General features: G+C 33.2%; 2 protein-coding genes across 2 annotated transcripts; both read left to right on the plus strand.

Moving 5' to 3' along the window:
* The first annotated feature begins 993 nt into the window (after nucleotides 1-993).
* LOC130635355 (uncharacterized) lies at nucleotides 994-9,894 on the plus strand. Its single transcript, XM_057444691.1, has 7 exons — nucleotides 994-1,166; nucleotides 3,701-3,827; nucleotides 7,481-7,582; nucleotides 7,899-8,009; nucleotides 8,256-8,357; nucleotides 8,457-8,576; nucleotides 8,864-9,894. Exons 2-7 carry the CDS (start codon nucleotides 3,728-3,730, stop codon nucleotides 9,013-9,015), a joined length of 687 nt encoding a protein of 228 aa, XP_057300674.1. The 5' UTR covers nucleotides 994-1,166; nucleotides 3,701-3,727; the 3' UTR covers nucleotides 9,016-9,894.
* Nucleotides 9,895-11,520: 1,626 nt separating this feature from the next.
* On the plus strand, nucleotides 11,521-13,708 carry LOC130635365 (histone H1.1, embryonic-like). The gene is made up of 3 exons (XM_057444701.1): nucleotides 11,521-11,833; nucleotides 12,393-12,611; nucleotides 13,351-13,708. Exons 1-3 carry the CDS (start codon nucleotides 11,539-11,541, stop codon nucleotides 13,542-13,544), a joined length of 708 nt encoding a protein of 235 aa, XP_057300684.1. The 5' UTR covers nucleotides 11,521-11,538; the 3' UTR covers nucleotides 13,545-13,708.
* The last annotated feature ends 7,464 nt before the right edge of the window (nucleotides 13,709-21,172 follow it).

A 21,172-nucleotide genomic window follows, 5' to 3' on the forward strand; every position in this document is an offset into this window, starting at 1 on the left:
GAAATATTGGTTTACATAAACAATTAAAAAACTTCTACAGAGAATAACAACTTGTGATTCCCTACATGGGAAGTGTCTTTTCCTACATGGAATATCTCCTTCTCTTGTTCCTGTGGGTTTTTTTTTCCTTTTTCCAATTCTTAAAATTACATTAAGTTTATATTTTGCTTGAGTATGTCATCCTGTAGGATTCCGACAGATTATTTGGTCATCCTTTCGTGTCGTATGACGTCGTCAAGTTTAATGTCATTCGAAATTCTGTCACTGGCTGTTGTAGATATTACCGCACCTAGTCATATCTTTAAAGAAATAGTTTAAGCTTTTTATATCTCCCATTTTCCATATTGCACATTAGTCTTGGCAAGAAAAGTATTGGGGAAAGTTACTGAACTTGTAGAATTTCTAAGAACGTTTCAGTAATGCAAAAACATGTCGTCATACCGACTTGTCGACTTGCAATTATTCTAAAAGCTTGTATCGCAGAATAAAGCATGATATTGTATGCTACGAGCAATCGTTTTTGCATAAAGTATCTTTTAGTTGAAATAAATTTGGAAAGTGAATGATATAAAAAACAACTAAAAATGAACAACAATCTATAACAATCTAAAAAAATTTTCAACACAATTTTTTCCTTGTGAATATTTTCCGACAAACTTATCCCCTGAAAATTAATTTTCCCCGCGGAAGGTGTCCAACGTTGCGTAACTAAAGTTGTATTATTTTTATTTTGCTTGATAAAAATTTTCCCCAAAAATATTGCCTTATCGCATACCAAAAATTATACGCTTAGTGACAAAAGTTTTCCTAAACGAAAATTTTCTCTGTCGGATTATTCCTTGATAAAGTAATTATAATATTCTAAACCGTAAAAACCTTAAAATAAATCTTATTTTTTTTGTTATAAACATATAGAAATGTTTTAACATATCCATGCAAAATGTAACAATTTACAATTGGTCGACAAAAAATGCTGACACAAGGATTAAAAAACACAAAGTCGATGTTTTTTGATAATCTACCGCTATGCATTATCACCTTTGGCATTATATATTTATCAGAATTTTAAGTCAGCATTAAAAAAAAAGAAGACTGACGAAGTATCTGTTTTAAAAGGGTGGCAAATATCTTTATTGTTTTGTTGTATACTTCGAGGGAAAGTTTTCGTGAGTTAACGCAAAATTTCGTTATTTTTTCTCTGATAAGACTTGCTTTTTTGGGATGGTGTAACAACATCTGTCAGGTATTTCACTTTAACAACAGCAGAGTCTATTTAAAAAGGATTTTTAAAACACAGTCGTTATAATTGCTGTCATTTGAGTTTGTTTTAATAATATATCGTCATTCTTCTAAATCAGTCTTGACGTTCGAACAGATTGAGATACAACTTCAGCAGTATCTACCAGTAGAAAAGTTTTCTGAAGAGGTTGTTATATTATCTTAATATCTCCTACTTACGAGATCTTACTTTGGTTCTGGAAAATATTATTGAAATTATCAGCGCTCTACATTACTGAGGAGTCACATTTCATGTTGATGCATGGTTTGACTACACAATAATTAACAAAGAATGTGTGGTTAATGTCCTGGATTTTGGCAAATTCTAAACTTGCAACATAAGGTTCGAAAGCCAAAGATGGTGTAGCTGTGTGTGGCGTCGGATTCGCGTGGATTTTTCTACGTGCTAACAACTAGTCTACAGCATTGTTCTAGGCTCTAATTTTAAGATCATGATGAACAGTTTGCGATAGAAATTTATAATGATGAAATAACTATGTTACCCTGAGTTCAATTAGTTTGTTGGTGAAACAAATTTCTGGAGGATGAGAAAGTTTTTGGGATTATTTTTTTTTTCAAAATCATTACATGCAGTAGAAGGAAATGCTTTGTCTTGCATGCATACAACATGTGTGACAAAACATCGTATTTTCCTAGGAATACAGCTACTTAGCTTTAGATGACTTAGAGCTAGATAAAATGCCAATGTTTTCAAAAGCTTACAAAACTTTGCGAATTTTTTACACGCGAGACCACACGGGATAAAATAAGCATTATTGAAATTCATAAGATTCCAAGGTACTGGAATTAACTTTTTTTTTATTATATTCTTGTTTTTTAAAACAAAAAACAGTTCCACCAATTTTAAGCAAATATTTCGCTTTTTAATGAATTTGTGTCACTTATGAGGTCTGTTGTTTACATTTTCTACCTGCAGGAAAGAGATTGCGTGTATCTGTTGTCCTCGTCACACAAATAAAACAAAACATAACATATCAAGACTTTTCATCTTATCTATATAATAATACGCCAGTTCCGTGTCTCTGTGACAGGCAAAGTGGATGTGTTCATTTTCCTTGGATGTAGCCGAAAAATACATGTCTTATTTGTTAAATTTTATGACGATATGACGACCAGTGAACCTAAAACTTTGAGGCCAAATAACTTGGAAACGAGGTAGTGACGTCAAGGGACCACCTGGGACCAATTTGGGAAAGTTTTTCAAACCTGGTCCCCGAATCCGTTTCGGAATGGACGGGTTGATGACGTCATCAAAAAACCTTTAAGCCTTGATATCTCTGCAACCGTTTGTCAAAAGTACATATTCCTATACATTTTCTTGATCAGCGTTTCAAGATCTATACGATGAAGGCAACAGGCATACACATTTCTAAAAAAATTTTTTGTGTTCTCACATGTCTCTGCTGACGTCATCAAAATTTAAATGACGGTTGTTTTTCTCTGTTATCCTGCCTAAGTGTATTTTTCCACGGGCCTTATCGACTAGTTATATATATTACGTTAGGTCTTTTAATTTATTTTCCAGATGTTATGACGTTTTTGTGATACGATAAAAACAAAAGGCTACTAATTCCTAAATTGTAAATATTGTAAAAAAAAGGTTTTAATTTTTGTAATAAAGTGGCATGCATTACATGGGAATATAAAAATGTCTCAAAAATGTATTGCAAAGATTTCGCATATGTGATGATTATATGTAGCTATGTAACACACTTCCAGCTGGTTGTTTTGCTGTTTGTAATTTCATTTTTGTTAGGATTGGAATTTGTTTATATCACATAAAGCTACTAATTAGGAGAGAAAAACACATGTACTTGTTTATCTATCCTTCTCAACTAGATCTGCTTTGCAAAGTTTTCATCAGAAGAGAATTCACATAATTAAAACAATGTATAATAATATAATAAATCTTGTTTTTAACCTAATTCACTTCGATTGAGCGAAATTAACTTTTTTATTACCCAATGGAAAGACTGAAGAAATAAAAAATAAGTTGTGTTCAGAACGATAATACGTTGAATACTTGAAAGATAATCCACGGCCCACTGATAGTCTCTTTAATAATAGCCGTATTTTGTCTGTGTGTCCACGAGAGCCGCGTCCCGTAACGTAAACACAAAACTCTTAAAATGCGCACCAATACCAAATGCGATATATTCTTGTCCACTTTGTTGCGACGGGTAAATTTAAAGCACGGGCTACTACGTGAACTTTTCCACGGGCTAACGACTAGTCTATATTATAATACCCACATCTGTCACGCAAAATGGTACCGCAATTAGCGAGACGCACGCAATGCGGCATTATAAAGACGGGCAAAGGCGTGGATTTTTTATGACAGCGTAATTATAAGTATTTTTTAAAGGCTTGTTTTACACTGAAAGTCAATTCTTTTTTCTAGGTTATTAAAAACAAGAAAACAAGCAAAATGAATCAAGTCACAATATTTCTGTTCATATTTGGATTGGTGACAGTTTACAGTTTAAGTGATGATGAAATCGAGAAAGTGAAAAACCTAGTCGATGCAGGTAATGTTTTTATAGATAACAGTATTGTTCATTAGGGATTCACTGATTGCCAAAGTGGGAGGAAGCAAGCCTGGGGAGTAGGGAGTGGGGAGTGGGGAGTCAGGGGTGACACTGATACACCCTGTTAAACCCATTTGACCTTTCCTTCTTCTATTTAATTATTCAGTAAAAAAACGGTAATACATTTCTAGAAAATATTTTTTAATTTATATCTTTAAAATGTATACCCTTTACAAGGGTCTGGCGTTAGAACTTCCCCCGATTGAAATCTGCTTGAAGCATTTAGAGGTTATATTAGCAATGCAGAAAATTTTTAAAAAAATGTTTTGAGACAATTTCAGTTAAGTGGGGGAACGAATATTGCATCTCTGAAAACCTCACAAGTAACAAAACGTGGTCATAGCACCTTCTTCGCTTCAGAACTTTTCCAGCATTTCATCCTTAGCATGTGTTTGTTTTTTATGTTACTATGGCGACGATAATTAAATACTTACAGAAGTTTTTTAATTAACTGATAAATGCAAAGGAGGCTGGATAAACAACACTTATAAATTTGCATAGATATAGCCAATTAAAAAGTCATACCTTAAATCCCTTTTTAAACCAGAAACTTCGTTATCGTTGTTGTGGAAAAATGCCAAACATTATATTTCTAGCTATCCTGGAATCATTGAACCGCGATTCGCTTCACGTTTCGTAGATTCACTTCATTGATAGTCACAATTATCTGCAGACAGATGTACGTTTTGCTTGAGCCGTGATGTAACAAGGCGGATCTTTTTCTAAATACATAATATCACCATGATAGGCAGTCTCCAACTGAAATTGATAGTATTAGATGTCTATGATCACATCATGTCTCATTTTTAGTTGACATTACAGCTCCAATCAAATGTCTATCTAGCTTAGTAACACAGTCTGTAAGAGTATCTGTGACATCAAAACTTACAGACTTATTGATATTCAAGCGATGCTACTGATAATACACAATTAGACATGTCGCGCTGGATCTGGAAATAGTTTATGCAGTAAAGAACGCAAACAAATTCTATTTTAGCTAGTTGTAGTTAGAAGGAAAGAGTCAGCCAATTTTGTTGCCATTTTACCATACTTGTCGTTCCACAAGAGAAAGTAGATTGTAAAAGTGAGAACACATTAATGAGAAAAATATTAATTAACCACTATCAATTTCAGTTGGAGACTGCTTATCATGGTAATATTATGTATTTAGAAAGAGATCCACCCTGTTACATCACGGCTCAAGCAAAACATACATTCGTTTGCATATAAATGTGACTATTAATGAAGTGAATGTATATGGCGTGTAACGAGTTAATAATTCCAAAATACACGCTTTTCTATAAGAATGTTAAAATTCTAACCAGGCTGGTCATTATTCTCATTTTTCTTTTGTTCTAAACGATAGACCCATTTTTTTATAACTGATAACTCAGTCTGATATTTTTATAAAGCATAATCTTGAAAGAAAAAGCGTGAAAATATAACATTTTATTGCAATTATATGAATATTTAACACCAGTGGATATTTTGTTTTCATTTTTCCAAAATAAAAAAAGAGCCGTGGTAGACAAGGTTTTTTTTTGAGAGATGTCATCAAAGCTGCTGCAACGAAATTAAATGTAACAAGAAGCCCTGGGGGCTCTAAGAATTTCCGCGCGCTACCAAAATATTTGATGAAAACCTGCTAATTCGTTGTGTTATTGTGCCAAACATTCGAAGGGGTTTGGTGCATGAACCTCTGAAGATAAAGCACACCAGTGACATTATATCTTACAGCAAACGCAAACAAAACAAAACGTGTTATTAAACTCACATTTTAAAAGAAATTGCTAACAAAAAATACAGCCTATCATTCATGGTTGAAAGTCTTGCGATTGCAACGTTTATGGTCTTAAACGGCATTAGTTGACAAAAAATCAAAATTTTGATGTGACCATCATTTTCAGCATACTTTTTTTATTAACTGTGTCAATTTTTGTCGAAAATAAAGCAGTTTTAATTTTTGGATAAATTTTGGCCTGAAATGACATTTAGGTGACAAAAAATCAAACTTTTGTACCATAATCATTTTTAGCATACTTAATTTGTTAACTGTGCTAGATTTAGCCGAAAATGAAGTGGTTTTAATTTTTGGACCAATTTTGGCCTATAATGGCATTTAGGTGACAAAAATCAAAATTTTGATGTCACCATTATGTTCAGCATACTTTTTTTGTTAACTTTGCCAATTTTTGTTGAAAATGAAGTAGTTTTAATTTTTGGACCAATTTTGGCCTAAAATGACATTTAAGGTGGCAAAAAACCAAAATTTTGATGTCACCATCATGTTCAGCATACTTTATTTGTTAACTGTGCCAAATTTTGTTCAAATAAAGTAGTTCTAATTTTTGGACCAATTTTGGCCTAAGATGACATTTAGGTGACAAAAATCAAAATTATTATGTCACCATTTTGTTCAGCATACTCTTTTTGTTAACTGTGCCAAATTTTGTCGAAAACAAATACCAATTTTAGCTTGAAACGTCAATACGAGACTTTCCAGTAGTTAAGGAGCTTGGGTACGAAGTTTACATCTGTAACGGAGCAACGTGAAATCCCAGGGTCGATTTTTTCTTAAAAAATGCTCCAAAAGAAAAAAACGACGGTTTTAAAGAATTTCCTACGCCTTCGGGCGCGGAAATTCAATCATGCTTTCTAAAGCTTGTTTATTAAAAAAATTATACAAATTCAAATCTGATTACGTAATTCTATATTCTGCCGAAAATTCCCTTTCAAAGGCTCAACATAACTTATCGTTTTTATTTCCAAAAGTTATGCAAATCCTTTTTTTCATTGTGTTATACCATTTTTAGGTGTAGAACGTCAAACATAAACTAAATTAAATATTGGGATATATTTAAAAAGTAGATGGTGACTTGTGACATATTTATCATCTCTCCTAGAGCTTACAACAGAAGTGAAAATATTTGGCTTATAAATTCTTTTTTTTGTCTGGAAGCCATTTAAATAATGTTTTGAAAACTGAAGGTACCGTTTTAATTTTCTGCATAATTTAGGAAATTTTTATAACCAGTTGAAAATTCAAGATTTGTATTTGTTTAGGTTTAACTTGAAAAGAAATTTAGAATTGTGAGGCCAAATACAATAGTTTTTTTCATAGTTTTTTATTTGTAATGGTTGAGGCATTGGTGTTAGTGAAAGTTTTAGGTTCACATTAAACTGATAGTGAACTATGAAGGTTTCAACCAAATCTTTCTTTTAAAATCTCTCAGGTGACACACCTATGCTACCTTATACAAGAAGAATACAAATGCCGGTATACCTAAAGATTCAGAAAAATAAAATTTACTACACCAGTTTGTTTAATACATTTAAAGCAAAAATGGTAAAATAAGCCTGAGATTTAAACAGACCTTCAAACTGATTGCCGTTACTCTCAGCTGCAATCCCCAACCTAAACCCTTAACCCTCACCTGTTAACCGTCAACCGTTAACCCCACCCTCACTGAGAATAATAGACAAAGTCCCTTTCTTTAAGATAAGTGAAATCATCCACCAAGAATTCCGCATAACTGTTGATACTCCTACTGTGGTATGCAGGTAAAAAAAGGGAAGATATTTTAACGTTATAGAATTACTGAAGCGAGAGATGGATGTCGTGGTAGCAAAGAAACCAGTTGCAGCAAAGCCAGTAACAACTCCACATCCTGATCACGAGTTACAACATTCAGTTGGTGAGTGTTTAACCTTATTGTATGGTTGATCATTGATATTTAGTTTGCAACGTGAGGCTTTGGTAACTCGGACAGAGAATTCCTTAAAGCTACCTTGTCAAATTAGTCCCCGTAAAAACTTTCGCCTTCATTATGTGCAACTTGTTATCTCGTTGTCATTTCATTGTTAATTCAGATGTATTTGCAAATGTGTAAAAGAACATAAAGCACAAACCCTGACAAGCATGTACCTTGCGTGCCATGTACAACGTTGTTAATAAAATTATTTCCTCGTGGTGACCATTTTTTATCAAGGGTTCCTCTGATTTATTTTTAGATTTGTGTTTGGATATGTACGGTTCCAAAAAATGTAAGGTTTTGAAAGGGTATTTAGATTGTGATAAAGACAGAATGCATGAAATGTGTGAAAAAACATGTGGTTTTTGCGGTAGGTTGCCGTCATTATCTTTGTCGCCGTCGTCTTTGTTTTTGTTGTCGTTGTTGCTGCTGATGCCGCTGTCGTCGTTATTTCGTTATTATTGTTGTTGCTGTCGTTGTCGTGACACTGATTTTGTCATTGTCGCTATTGTTATTGTTGTTGTTGGTGTCGTTGTCGTTGTCGGTATCGTTGCGTTACAATTGTCGTTGTTGTTGTTGTTGTCGTTGTTGTTATTGATTACATCTTTTTTTATAGGAAATCATATGAATCCGATGGTACAATGTCATAACACAGAATTTGGATGTTGTAATGACGGTTTGACCGTAAAAACTGATCCTTTTGGATCTACATGTCCAGGTAATTAACATTCCTAACATTAAGTTATTCCGAAATATGCGTCTCCTCTTGTAAACTAAGGTCACAGCAAATGTTTATTTTTCACGGTGATTGTTCTAGTTTGCAAAGATAACGTGGAATCACTGTGCGTCGACCACGTGAGTGACTGTAACGAAGTAGGGATGGTTGGTGAATGGATGCGGCTGAACTGCAAAAAATCATGTGATCTGTGTAAAAAAGGTATATTATGTTACAGTCTGCATTTAGTCAAAACGAAGTCTGCTCAGTCACTAACCTAGGATAGCCTCTTCTATTTCTATTGGTACTGGTCCTTCAAGGGGTCTTAGTGCATTGGAAACTTCCATAAGAACTACGCCGTGCAAGCACAAGAAGCTCTAAGCTATAAAACCGTCTAAAACACCAGTTTCCTTTTTATGTTAAACGCTAATAAGGAATATCTACCAACTAAAAAGAACACCTGCGCAAAGAAAGAAAAATTATTTAGGTATATTTCTGGTATCATTTAGATGAGAAGAAAGGTAAGACAGCTGTTGATTCGAACTGTCATGATGATAAAGAGCAAGAACAATTTTGTCCTGGTTGGAAGGCTGAAGGGTTGTGTGAACAAATCCCACAGATGATGTCAATACATTGCGCGAAAACATGCGGTTTGTGTTAAGCGAGACATTCTGTTTACAACATTAAGCAATGTAATTTAATGGGCGAGGTGATGCAGCAATCGAAGAATCATCAAGATGCATTTCAATTTTTCTTTCTGAAAAAACAAAAACAAAAAAAGAATTGTTATTATTCACAAAAACAAAGTGTTTTTTTTGTGTATGCTACTGGAAGCTTTGACTTTTCTGAATTGAAATGCACCTTTATGTTTCATGTTGAAATTTGAACAAACAAGACTTGGTCTTGATGACTACTGCACTATATAATCTAAGTATTTTAGTAAAAGAGGCACGCACATATTGACGTCTAACGGATCAAGTTTTGTGTAACCGTAGAAATTAAAAAGAGTTTCATAGTGAAACGTTGGTATCAAGTTTTTCTTGTTTCTGATTGGCTGTATATAATCACATGATATTTGTCTTTATTAGTCAACTTTATTCCTAATTAGTCATTAACTGTTACTGTAGTCTGTGTAAGAGCGTTTGTATAACTCTTTCTTTGAAATAAATGACAAAACCGAAACGACTTAACTGAATAGGCATTAACAGCAGGATATTTTATTGCCATCGAATTTTTTTATGATAAAATATATAACGTATGGTGTAAACGCACATTTAAGTAGAAGTGTAAGGGTATAATCACACTAACCGGGTTTGGTAAGTAAAAATGTTAAGTAGAATGTTATGTAACAATTTTTTTAGGGGCTATTTTGATTTTAACAGCAGTAAAAGTACAAAAGTGATTAGCAGTGAATTTTTAATTTAGTATAATAAACCACATCTTATGGCCTCACTTACCTGTGTAGGAATTTTAGTTTTGTATCTTTTTTCAGACCACGAGACTTGTAAATAATTGGCCTATGTAAATCTGTTCTTTCGGATATTTTTGTGTATTTATTTGTAATTAACCATTCTCGAAACCAGTGTCCTTAGATCGAAGTTAGTAGTCGATGGAACGCTTAGATAGAAACGTATATAAAGCGTGTAATGGAAATAGAGCTTTAATCGCATCCCTTCAGAATGTAACACACTCCTTATCCATGTCGGACATAATGTATTGCAAAAGAAGGTGGAATAGCGAAGTTCTTTCCACAAGCTATTATAAACAGACGCACGCACTACGAACTTGTCTATGTGCGTTTGTCCTTGGTCACACATGAATTTAGTTATTTGTTTCGGTTCAAAATCTTAAGTTATGTTATCTTCCTGCACGCCTGACTTTTGAACGACGTTAATCGTATAAATTGGTAGAGCAGACATTTCAGAAACTCCCAGTATTTTCGAACGCTGTTTACTTAGCAAAAGCAAGCACGTCCCTGAGGATTCCCACCTAACGGTTGGTTTTTCTTCACCTCTGACAATAAATAAGTTCCTTTTCCCGCTAGAGATACAGCATGGCATTGCTTTAACTTGCTTGCCTATACAAGCCACAGTCAGTAGATGGTTCTAACTAGACTAACAATACTACATTTAAAGTGTGTCGGAGTAGTGACTCAAGGGGAGACTCGAACCTGAATACTTCTGACTACAAGTTGACAACGCTACCACTACACCATCTCTGCATGTTTTGCCACTTCTAGAAATAGCTGTACATCGGCCTTATGTTGACATTTTTTAAATATTTATACTTGAAAAATAACATTAAGATCTTTTTTTACACCACGCTGCAAGCATTGTTCACAGTTCAAGGCCGGTGCAAAAAAGACCAATAGCATAGCGGGCGTTTATCTGTGAAAGCAATTCTAACTTCTATCGCGATACATTTCTCCACTAGTTTTCCACTGCTAGTAAAAGAAAACAATCAGAGTAACTGAATGCACATAATCACTAAAATACATTTTAGTGTTTGGAAAATTGCTCAATCATGATCGGACGAAATAACAGTCGAAACATTTTCTTCATCTTAAACAATCGTGCTTCGAGATTTTTTATGAATCCATCATCTGCTTTTGGGAGCGCCTCATCCAATAGCTTGAATAGACGTTTTCATATATTCTCGTACTATTATATATCTATTCCAAACGCAATCATTGCGAAGGTTGACTCAGCCCTAAAAATATCCCTATTTCCGCTCTATTTTGGCTTTTCCCATGTAAAAATCATCGTTTTATGTCTGGTTATCATAGTATAAACATAAGCTTTCGGAAATAGTAGATAAGTAAAACACCTGGCTAATTACGCCCTGTTACGCCACCTCTTAATACGCCTTTCCTTTTATGCGAAATCTTCGTTATGTGGCGGTAAAAATTTCAGCCTTCGATATCTTGACTGTAAAAAATAAGAAATAATTGCAATATAATCAGGCAACTTAAAAACAATTGAGGTATAATTTGTTTATGAAGGAAATTCGTATGGACATATTACTAGAGCCTGGTTGTTTCAGAAACGAGATTTTATTTTTATTGCCACTGCAAAGAAGAGTATTGTAATGCTGAGCATCTGCGATGGAGATTGCATTTCCTTTGGGCCGTATTGTTAGTCAGGCGTATAATATAAATTGAGCAGGAAAAAAGCGCGAAATCAAAATGGCTTCGGATGATGAAGTGTTTGTCGACACAAATAATCTAACTTATGTTAAACAGCCCACCACTGCTGATGGCGTTGCATCAGGAAGTAAGGCTGCTAAAGCAACTGTGAAGCATCCTACATATTGGGACATGGTACAAGAAGCTATTTTAAAACATGGTGGAAGAAGTGGAATTTCTAAATCTAAGATATGTGATCACATAAAAGAAGTTTATCAAATGGAAGCCAGCAATCAGTATGTTGTTAAAGCGATAAAATCAGGACTGGAGAAGAAGTTTATTGAGAATACCACAGGTGACAAACTTTTGCAAAATTCAAAAAAAAAATTAATATAACGAACAAGCAAAACAAGTTTGGTTAAAAAACGGTTTATAACAAATATAATATTATATCTCTCCCAATTTAAGAAACTTTCAGGGGCGAAAAACCTCTTTTAAAAACTTCCCAGAAAATGAAAGTTCGAAAAGTGACTATATTTTTCATAACTTTGACGATATATTGTTAGTAAAGAAATTGGTGGGTATTAATACCTCCCCGCATTATATTTTTACATGCTATAACTCTTTTAATAACTACCGTAGATGGCCGATTTAACGTCAATGTTGAAATAAACGCATACTTAAAAAAAATACCAAGGGTGAAACCTAGTTAACAATAAAAAAAGAATAATCATCCGCACCATAACACATAAGGTAGGTATTTAAAATTAAGAAACGCTCAAACGATGTTTATTAAAAAAATGTAAAAATTAAAAACAAACTTTTAATTGCTCGTCCCAGGCCTCTTATTTTTTGCTGTCGACTCAATAACTCGGGATCTGCAACAGTTAAACTTATGTTAATATATGTTTTAGGTAATGGAGCAAGTGGATCCTTAAAGATAACAAAAGAACACAAAGAAACTCTTAAAAAATTAGAATCTGTAAAAGTTAAAAAAGAAAAAGAAAAAGCGAAAAAAGCGACTCAAGAAAGTAAAGAAGTCGAGAAACCGAAAGGAAAAAAACAATCTAAAGATGATTTAGATTTGCCAAAAGAAGTAAAAAAAACTACAAAAAAACCTCCGCTTCCGAAAGGTACCACTGATATTTTTAATTTCAGCTTGAAAAATCTTACTGAGAAGTCGTTTGTTTACATCTTAATCATCTGCGACAAGAACGTGCGTTAAATGTAGGGTCCGAATATTTTTAAAAGGGTTTAACACCAAGGAAAGGGTGAAATAAATAATTAAATTTTTTAGACAATGTCAGCAGGACATAATTTCCTACTGCTATGTGTTCAACGTTTTTCGTTTTTGTACAACTACTAGAAAACTTTACCCCACCTAAAAAAAAAAAAAAATTGGCTTAAAAGCTATATTTTCTTAGTATTTATCAATTTAAGAATGCTCTCTGCTAGCAACTGTCAATGTTATTTAAAAACACTTAACACCTCATGACTGTTCTGGAAAATACTGGAAAAGTTTCAGGAAAATAGAACTGTCAAAAAGTTTCGTAAGAACGGATTTTTTCTGCCGAGCAAATCAATTCAGGAAAACAACCATTCATTCTGAACACATGATGGAAAGAGAAGAGTAATTTGAATTGAAACTTTTATTTCCTATTACGGAATAGCTAATCAATTCTGAATCAACTAAAAAATTAAATATCCAAATGGGTATTAAAAAAACTCGAGATAATTTAACGGAAATTTAACTTCAGTATAGACTACACAAGACGGGTAGCCATGTTTACTTTTTTAACACGTCAAGCGTATACCATATTATTTTCTCTTTCTTACCTTCTCCATTTATCGTTACCTTTTTTACTTTTCTAGCTGGCAAAGAAAATAAAGAACCAGAGAAGGGCAAAACAAAAGGAGGTCAAAAGACGTTAAAAGAAAAAACAAAAACGCTTAAGAAAGCAAACAGTACTGGTGATTTGAAGAAAAATGTAACAGCTAGTGTTGATGATGTAGAACCAGAAACATCCAAGAAACCAACATCGCGAAAAGGGAAAACAAAGCAATGAAACTCTGTTTTTTCTGTTGATTTATGTAAATAACGCCTGAGAATAATTTTAGCACTGGTTCTATAATTTAAAATATAAAGTAGTTTGTAAAAAAAATTATTTTTACTATATTCTCAGTTTCTGGTAAAATGTCTGGTAAATTTGGTAATATAGAGTTATCTGAATCGATCTGGCCCTTAATGTATTGATTTTGGGAGGTTTTTATCATAAATATGTACTACCTTATAAATGACATACCACAAAAATTTAATCAAGAGCGCAATAAACTTTAATCTTTCCTATTTTTTTTTTTTTTTTTGAAGCGATACTTTTTGAGTCTAATTTCTCGGAATTTCCATCACCTATTGCAGCAACTTCGTGCGATGTTTTCCGATAAACCACACAAAATTCATATATACTTCATTAAGAACAAGGGTAAACCTAAGCGAAAAGATGTCAAGTAAAACCCGTATGGCCTCCACAGCAGGACTATAACTTTCTGAAAAACGAAAAGAATTATAAAATCAAAGATTACAGGTAGATGTTTAACGTTCCGAGCAATTAGCTGGAACACATTACTTTAATTTTAAGGAGACATCTTTATCTTCATCTATATCTTTTTAGAAATTGTACAAGCCCTATCTTGTCTGCTCAACTTAGTTTTGACATGGCCATGACTCACTGATGTACTGAGCCCTTTTTTCACAACAGCAAAATGAACCCAATTTTTAAATAAAAAGCCGTACTCTATTTTTACACGACTTCTTCCATCTCCCTTAAGATAAAAAGTACTTTTTAGTATTCCCATGTTTAGCTTTGCGCTTCATTATTTCAATATTCTACAGAATGAAACATTATTTTCCATAAGCTGTCAACAAACCTTTCTTTGTAACACGTCTAATTTGTAACACGTCTTCTTCGAGATTCTCTTCAAAGTTTAAAAATATATATTAATTAATTTCCTTAATTAACAGGAACTTAAGAAACCAATCAAATAACAGAACAAACCAGCCTTCCCAGGATCATTTCTTTGCGCCTTCTTGGATATCAAAAAAGCGAAAATACCCTAGTAACAAAGTTAATTAGTTATTAAGATTATAACTTTATTTTTACAATTATATTTAATTTCCTAAAGCTCAAGAGACATCAGAGTAAAGTCATCAACAAAAAATCAGAATACGATAAAATTAGATCCATTAAAGTATGCTACAAATAAATCAATAATAATCAAAAACATTCTAAAAAACCAATAATATGATTATATGCTTCATCTTCTTTTTTATACTTGTTGTATCTTCAAAAGTACAAACGACTTCATTAATATGCTCATTAAAGACTTCACTAAAGTGTTCATTAAGAACATTTTTGCAATCACTTGGAAAAACTTTTGTGTTGATTTCAAACTATTGCTATTCATCTCAAGTAACTTATCACATCAGACACCATCAGACACATACTTATTTGTTCAATTGGCCATTACCTCCATCCCTTGTCCACTTTACTTAAATTCTTATATCCCTTTTAGCACTACTTTCACCTTTGACATTCTTTCATATTGATTGAGGCTGGTAAGGTGTTAAATCTATTTGAAATACTGCTTGTTCTACGACTAATGCTACTATAGGCAAGTCTGATGTTAGCAAGGACGAGCAGGACATAAGCTTTTCAGGAGTTCTCCTTTACCAACTTCCTCTACCACAGACATGTTCTGGGGGTTTCTACGCCGCTGACTTAACTCATCCGGAAAAAGGCGGGTTGATGACGTCATTCAAAGTCTCTTAAGTCTCAACGGTACGTCGAAAGCACATGATCTTATACATTGTTTTAACCATCGTTTTAAAGTAAAGAGTGAAGGCTAACCACAATGTGTAACAAATATTTTTTTGTATATGGATAACAAGTTCGATACCTCGGGCACTTTGTCTTCTTTTTTTTAACGAAACAGCGAGACGTAATAGGCCTAGCACAACCTCGACCTTCGGGCTATTTGTCTCTTTTTTTCTTTTTCTCGCCGCTCAATAATTATGTTTTTTTTTAACACTCCTGTTAAAACGTTTAAAAGTTTTTCGATATTTATATTTTATATTTTGCGACTGTTTTTATTCCATAATGGACCTTGAACGGGAAGCTGCAAGCATGAAAGCTCTTGGTTTGTAGGAACTTTTCATTTTGTTTAGTTTTAGAGTCTATCGCGTTTTAGGTTAAATATTGCATCCATTTTCTGTAAATATAGCAAAAAAAATTTTTGTAAGGTCAGAACAAAATTGACTTAGGTGTGAATTTGTTTCAAAGAAAATGATAATCGATTATTAATTAAATAAAAACTTAAATCAAAACAGTTTAAAAAACGAGCTGCAAGTAATATTAATTGTTCATATATAAAATGATGAAATAGATAAAAGAGAAAATTTAGGAAATAGAATGTTTTACAGATAGTGTTAGATGACTGCTAAATTCATCAGCAAAATAGAAATATAATTTTATCTCCACTTTCTTTTTAAAAACTAGCAGACAGCTCTTTGAATTTACGTGATTAAATGGCTCGACATTTGCTTGTATTTTTCTCCTATTTCTGCTTCTGTCTGGGAAATGGAACTTACTATCAACTGGAAAATGTTAACAAGGTGGATGGAAGTGTGTTAAAGACCATCACAGCATCGATTACACGTTGCGCGCTTGCTTGTAAATGGAATTCTCTATGCTCAGTATGTGGAATCACTGTTGTCAACGGAGTTACAACAAGTACTTGCATACTGTTTCAACGAGACAAAAATGTTTGGGCCGGCAGTACCATTATGCTAATTGTGCCGCTGCAAAACACAAATACTGATGATGGCGAGCAACAAACTGTAACCATAACCCAGTCAACTGGTAGGTCTTTGATGTACCTTGGTATAATAGTTGACACTGCACGTTATCAGTCAGTATTTACAATCAGCGAAAGAGTAGGCAGATAGATATAAGAATGTGGATACTTTTACATGGCTAACTTTACAAATGTCAATACTTGATGATGGAGTGGTGATGTGCTTTGTTTATTGTTTCCAAGAGGGCCGATGTTTCGATGGGGAGTCCTAGAGTATTTATTGCCCATTCTAAGCTGCACAGACCAAATTAAGTTTCGTGCTCTACTAACTCCCTGCAACATCCATTGGCCAACATAGTACACTATTTCCCCAATTTTCCCTCACATGACTTGGGTTAACCCGGAGCTATGGTAACATTCACTCGCCCATATTGAATCGCCGCCAAGGGAAATCGAGCCCTGGTCTCCCGCACAAAGCAGGAGAGTTATAACCAATAAGCTGCGCCGCCAGAGTCAACAGGAGACATTTAGCAAGTAATCTAGGAGAATAGGATACAGTTAAATTTGAATTTCACTTAAATGAAACTTGAGTGAAGTTGGTGTAGTTTATAATCTCGATCGAGTGTTTTTTGAAATAAACTAGATAATGTATGGAGTAGTAAAGGTTTTATTTTTTTCCTGTTTTAAGAAGATCTGAATGTTTTATTTTTGTTAATATGACAGAAATCAGTTTTTTGATTTTTATTACAAAAACTGTAGCAGGTTTTATAGACAACACGGTTATTATCACTTCATTTTTTCATGAAATAATTGCTAATTAGGTATTGATGGCTGTGTTGGTGGCGGTGGTGGCGGAGATGGAGGAGATGGAGGAGATGGAGGAGATGGAGGTGATGGAGGTGATGGAGGTGGAGATGGAGATGGAGATGGAGATGGAGATGGAGATGGAGATGGAGATGGAGATGGCGAAGGTAAATTTTTTAGCCTGATTTATTTCTACGTATGACTTGACAGTGAGTAGAAAGCTCCAGAATCATGCTTATTTGGTTCTTTTTTTATCTATCTTGTGTTCCTAATCAATTTAATAAAAAATAAAAAACAAAACTAAATATCAGCATTTTCGGACAGCTTTCATCGTAGGCGAGAAAGGAAGAGATCACAAGCTAAAAAAATGAAAATTGCAGAAATTTTATATTCTGGATTGAAATTTTGATTAGGATTGTTTCTAATGTTAGAAACAATGATTTGAGACTGGATGTGTTTTTATGATGATGTAAACATATAAACAATGTAACTGCTATTCGGAAAGGGCGCTTTCAGGAGTGCGCTCAAAACAAGGAAGCGTTCTTTATGGTGGTTGCGAAACAAAGAAAGATTAAATCAAAAAACACGACATGTAATCCATCGTAATAACTGAATATAATAACATTGCTGTAAAAAAAGCTACGATAAAAACAAACACCACGGAAACAAGATACAACAGACACTTCACCTAACAATCGCAAAATGACACCTATCCCGAGAGAATCTTCTGTGGACGATAGTGATAGGTAAACCCGAGTTGTCAGCGAAATGCTACGACGAATAAACGATACATAAACGATACATGAAAGATACAATGCGACAAAAAAGAATACATAAACGATACATAAACGATACACAAACGATACATAATCGATATATAAACGATACATAAACGACGATATATTAGTGGAAAAAGAAACACACAACATGAAACAACAACAGACAAACAAAAATGACTAAACACAGAAAATTGACAAAAAAATTAAAATCCTCTGAGATATTTTTAAAGTTATACTGAAATAAATAACCTGTTTCAACAGTTTATATTATTACCTTAATATATGGGGAAAAAGTGACCAAATTTAGTGACTATTTATTTTTGCCGACCAACAATTTTTTGTTTGTTTTCGACCATTTTCATTTTTCGCCCATTTTTAATTCAGTATCTACATAACCGTAACAGTAATAAATGGAAAACGAATACAGCCTTGTATGATATCAATATGAATAACGTTCTAAGTGAGCAAAGTAAAAAATAAAGAAGAAAAAAACGAAAGAGAAGTTGATAACCAAAGCAGATAAGATGCTGAAAAAAAAGAAAAAGGGTCATGATTGAAATTGGCTGGTTGATGTTGTTTTTATTATTTATTGATAGATAAAAAGCTTGAAACGTGACTGCAGTAACAAATTTAGTCGGTAAAAGTGACTGAATTATGTCAAAGTGACTTTGACATAATTTGACAAATTTATGACTTTTTTTTTGCTGTCCTTTTTGCTGACTTCTTTTCGTCAAGTCGGCTTTATACTTGTCATATTATTCCGTGCGGAGGTAATTAGGAAGCATTTGATCATGACAATAAGGCCATCAAAACACGACTTCCTGAAGCCCAAACGAGTCAAATATTATACTAATAGACACTTTACGGTAAAACGCTTCTTAATTTTTAATTCCTCCTACTAACTTCACTTTTAAACAAAATTCAAATATAACGTAATTAAATAAACCATGTTAGTAGGTTTCTTATTCGTGGTATAACTATATTTTATTATGTTTTTGGCGACGATTTTATTCATTTCCTACATTTTCAACAAAGCTACACACATCAAAAGGAATAAAAAATTAATTCAGGAAGTGTATACTTAGCTATACTGAGTTTAAAATTAAGAAATTAATTCATAAAGTTAAAGTTTACAGGAAAAGCTTTTTGTATAAAAAAATTGTCAACTCGTTTGGTTGTAAACACAACAAAACATAAATGACATAGCTTCAACAGATACACCCCCTCGTCTAAAAATCACTTTTCCCTGCCAATAAAACCTTGGAGGACATAGTTTGCAGACTTGGCTAGCTGGCTAGAGAGCCACAATCCCAACATAAAAATAAATAATAATAATAATAATAATAATAATAATAATAATAATAAATAATATAATACCAACCTTTACAATAAAAATAAAAAGAATAAATAAGGTTAGATATTGCTAGCTGCCTTGAAATTTAATTGGTGGTTTAAGATTTGTACGTGGCTAAAAATATATATTCATCTTAACATGTGAAAACATACAGAAAAAGAAATATTAATAAATTAATTTTTTTGAAGATAAAAAGGTCAAACAGAAACTTACAAACCTAAGACTGAACACACCACTTCCAAAATCAAAATGGCCTTTGTAGCTTGAAGTGAAAAGAATAACTTTAAAAAAGATTGGAAAAAAATTAAGCTAGCTATCTGGCTGCCTTTAATGGTTTAAAAACGTTTTAATATGTTCATCTTAACATGCGAAATCATACAGAAAGTAAATATTCCTATAGATACAAATAAGAGAAAAAGATTAACAGGAGACCAACAAACCTGACATCACTAAAGATATGGTCTCCGTAGCTAGCATGTTTCCGTTGTATATCCGGTTTTGGCGTGATTCCGAAATTATTCCGAAATAAAGCTACGTGAATAACGCAAAGTCTGTAAAAATCAGGCCCTGTGATAATTTTTCATAAAAGGTTGTCCGCAACCATTTTGAACAGAATACAGCTATTATCATTATTACAGAGAAGAGATGTTTATTCTTTTTTTTTTTTTAGATGAGGAGGACGACTAATTGTATTCGTTTTCGAGGTTGAGTTTTATCAAACGCATGACGAGTTTCTTTAATTCTCTACATAACTTGTTATTATTACTAATTTTGTCATTAATTATTATGAGTATTAATTATAAGACTAAAAACTATTACAGTGAATCCGTTTTAGTGATATACGTATTATATAAACACGGAATAACATGCTTTATTAGGCTCTTTTGAGTTAAAAGCGTATTATTTGTTGACAAATTGCCTTCAATACGCGGGGGCAATTTTGTCAATATTACATATGAAACTCGGTCTTATTAACCCCCATATATAATTTTTATATTGTGCACCTATGTTTTTTTAATATTGACACTATACATACAGCTGTTTCGATTCCTATGATTTATAAAATAGTTCGAATGTGTGTATTACAACAAAGAGAATCGAGAAATGTGAATTTGCAGTGTGTATATAGAGATCCCTTGTGGGCTCATAGATTTTGTATATATATATATATATAGCACTTGGAATAATAAATTTAGTATTTCTGGCCAAATATGTGATGTGTTTTTATTTTCAAGCAATCGAACTGCTTAAAGCTGAGAGTAAAATTCATTTCATTTTGATCAAAACCAAAGTAACTTTTTGGAGGTAGGTGAGAACTTTCGCGACCATGCTTCCTCACCAAAAGCCGTCCAAAGATTTTCTTTTGGCAGTAGCTATAATAGGTGCGAAATTTATGTAGGATATTATGTAACCAGATTCTAAATATATACGTACATAATCTTTTATCAGTAAATAGATGGATTTTCTGGGATGTCAAAGCTACAAAATGTAAAAGCAAAGATTAAGAGACATTTTTTCATCAACGTGTAATGTTCTTATTGAGAATTCAGAAAAGAAAGAATACTGTTACGGATTCAGAAAACTCTTTTTAATACAGAGAATGAGCATACAAATTAAACCACTTTCACTTTCTGATCACATTTTGGTAAAAAAATAATACCAAGAAACTGCGGGAGGTTTAAAATCACACATAACGAAAGAACATTTCAGTCTACGCGTTCCTGCCAAGAATATCTTGATATGATACCGATTCAGATATTATTTAAAAAAGTAATCCAGTTGCATCACTTGCATGCTCGTGAATTTTGTGGGCGGGCGGGATAAAATTCAAACCAAATTGTTCATAAAGCTTATTAGAACATGGTGTGTCAAAGGAGGAAAAAAACTAGCGTGATTACTCCGAAAA

Source organism: Hydractinia symbiolongicarpus, chromosome 1 (genome assembly GCF_029227915.1).
Source record: "Hydractinia symbiolongicarpus strain clone_291-10 chromosome 1, HSymV2.1, whole genome shotgun sequence".
NCBI classification, from domain to species: domain Eukaryota; kingdom Metazoa; phylum Cnidaria; class Hydrozoa; order Anthoathecata; family Hydractiniidae; genus Hydractinia; species Hydractinia symbiolongicarpus.

Excerpts from the sequence above, each read along its gene's own strand:
- LOC130635355 (XM_057444691.1), top strand. The coding sequence starts at position 3,728 with ATGAATCAAGTCACAATATTTCTGTTCATATTTGGATTGGTGACAGTT. Across the intron at positions 8,010-8,255 it reads AAAAACATGTGGTTTTTGCG|GAAATCATATGAATCCGATG; the intron begins GTAGGTTGCCGT and ends CTTTTTTTATAG. Across the intron at positions 8,577-8,863 it reads ATGTGATCTGTGTAAAAAAG|ATGAGAAGAAAGGTAAGACA; the intron begins GTATATTATGTT and ends GGTATCATTTAG.
- LOC130635365 (XM_057444701.1), top strand. The coding sequence starts at position 11,539 with ATGGCTTCGGATGATGAAGTGTTTGTCGACACAAATAATCTAACTTAT. Across the intron at positions 11,834-12,392 it reads GTTTATTGAGAATACCACAG|GTAATGGAGCAAGTGGATCC; the intron begins GTGACAAACTTT and ends TATATGTTTTAG. Across the intron at positions 12,612-13,350 it reads AAAACCTCCGCTTCCGAAAG|CTGGCAAAGAAAATAAAGAA; the intron begins GTACCACTGATA and ends TTACTTTTCTAG.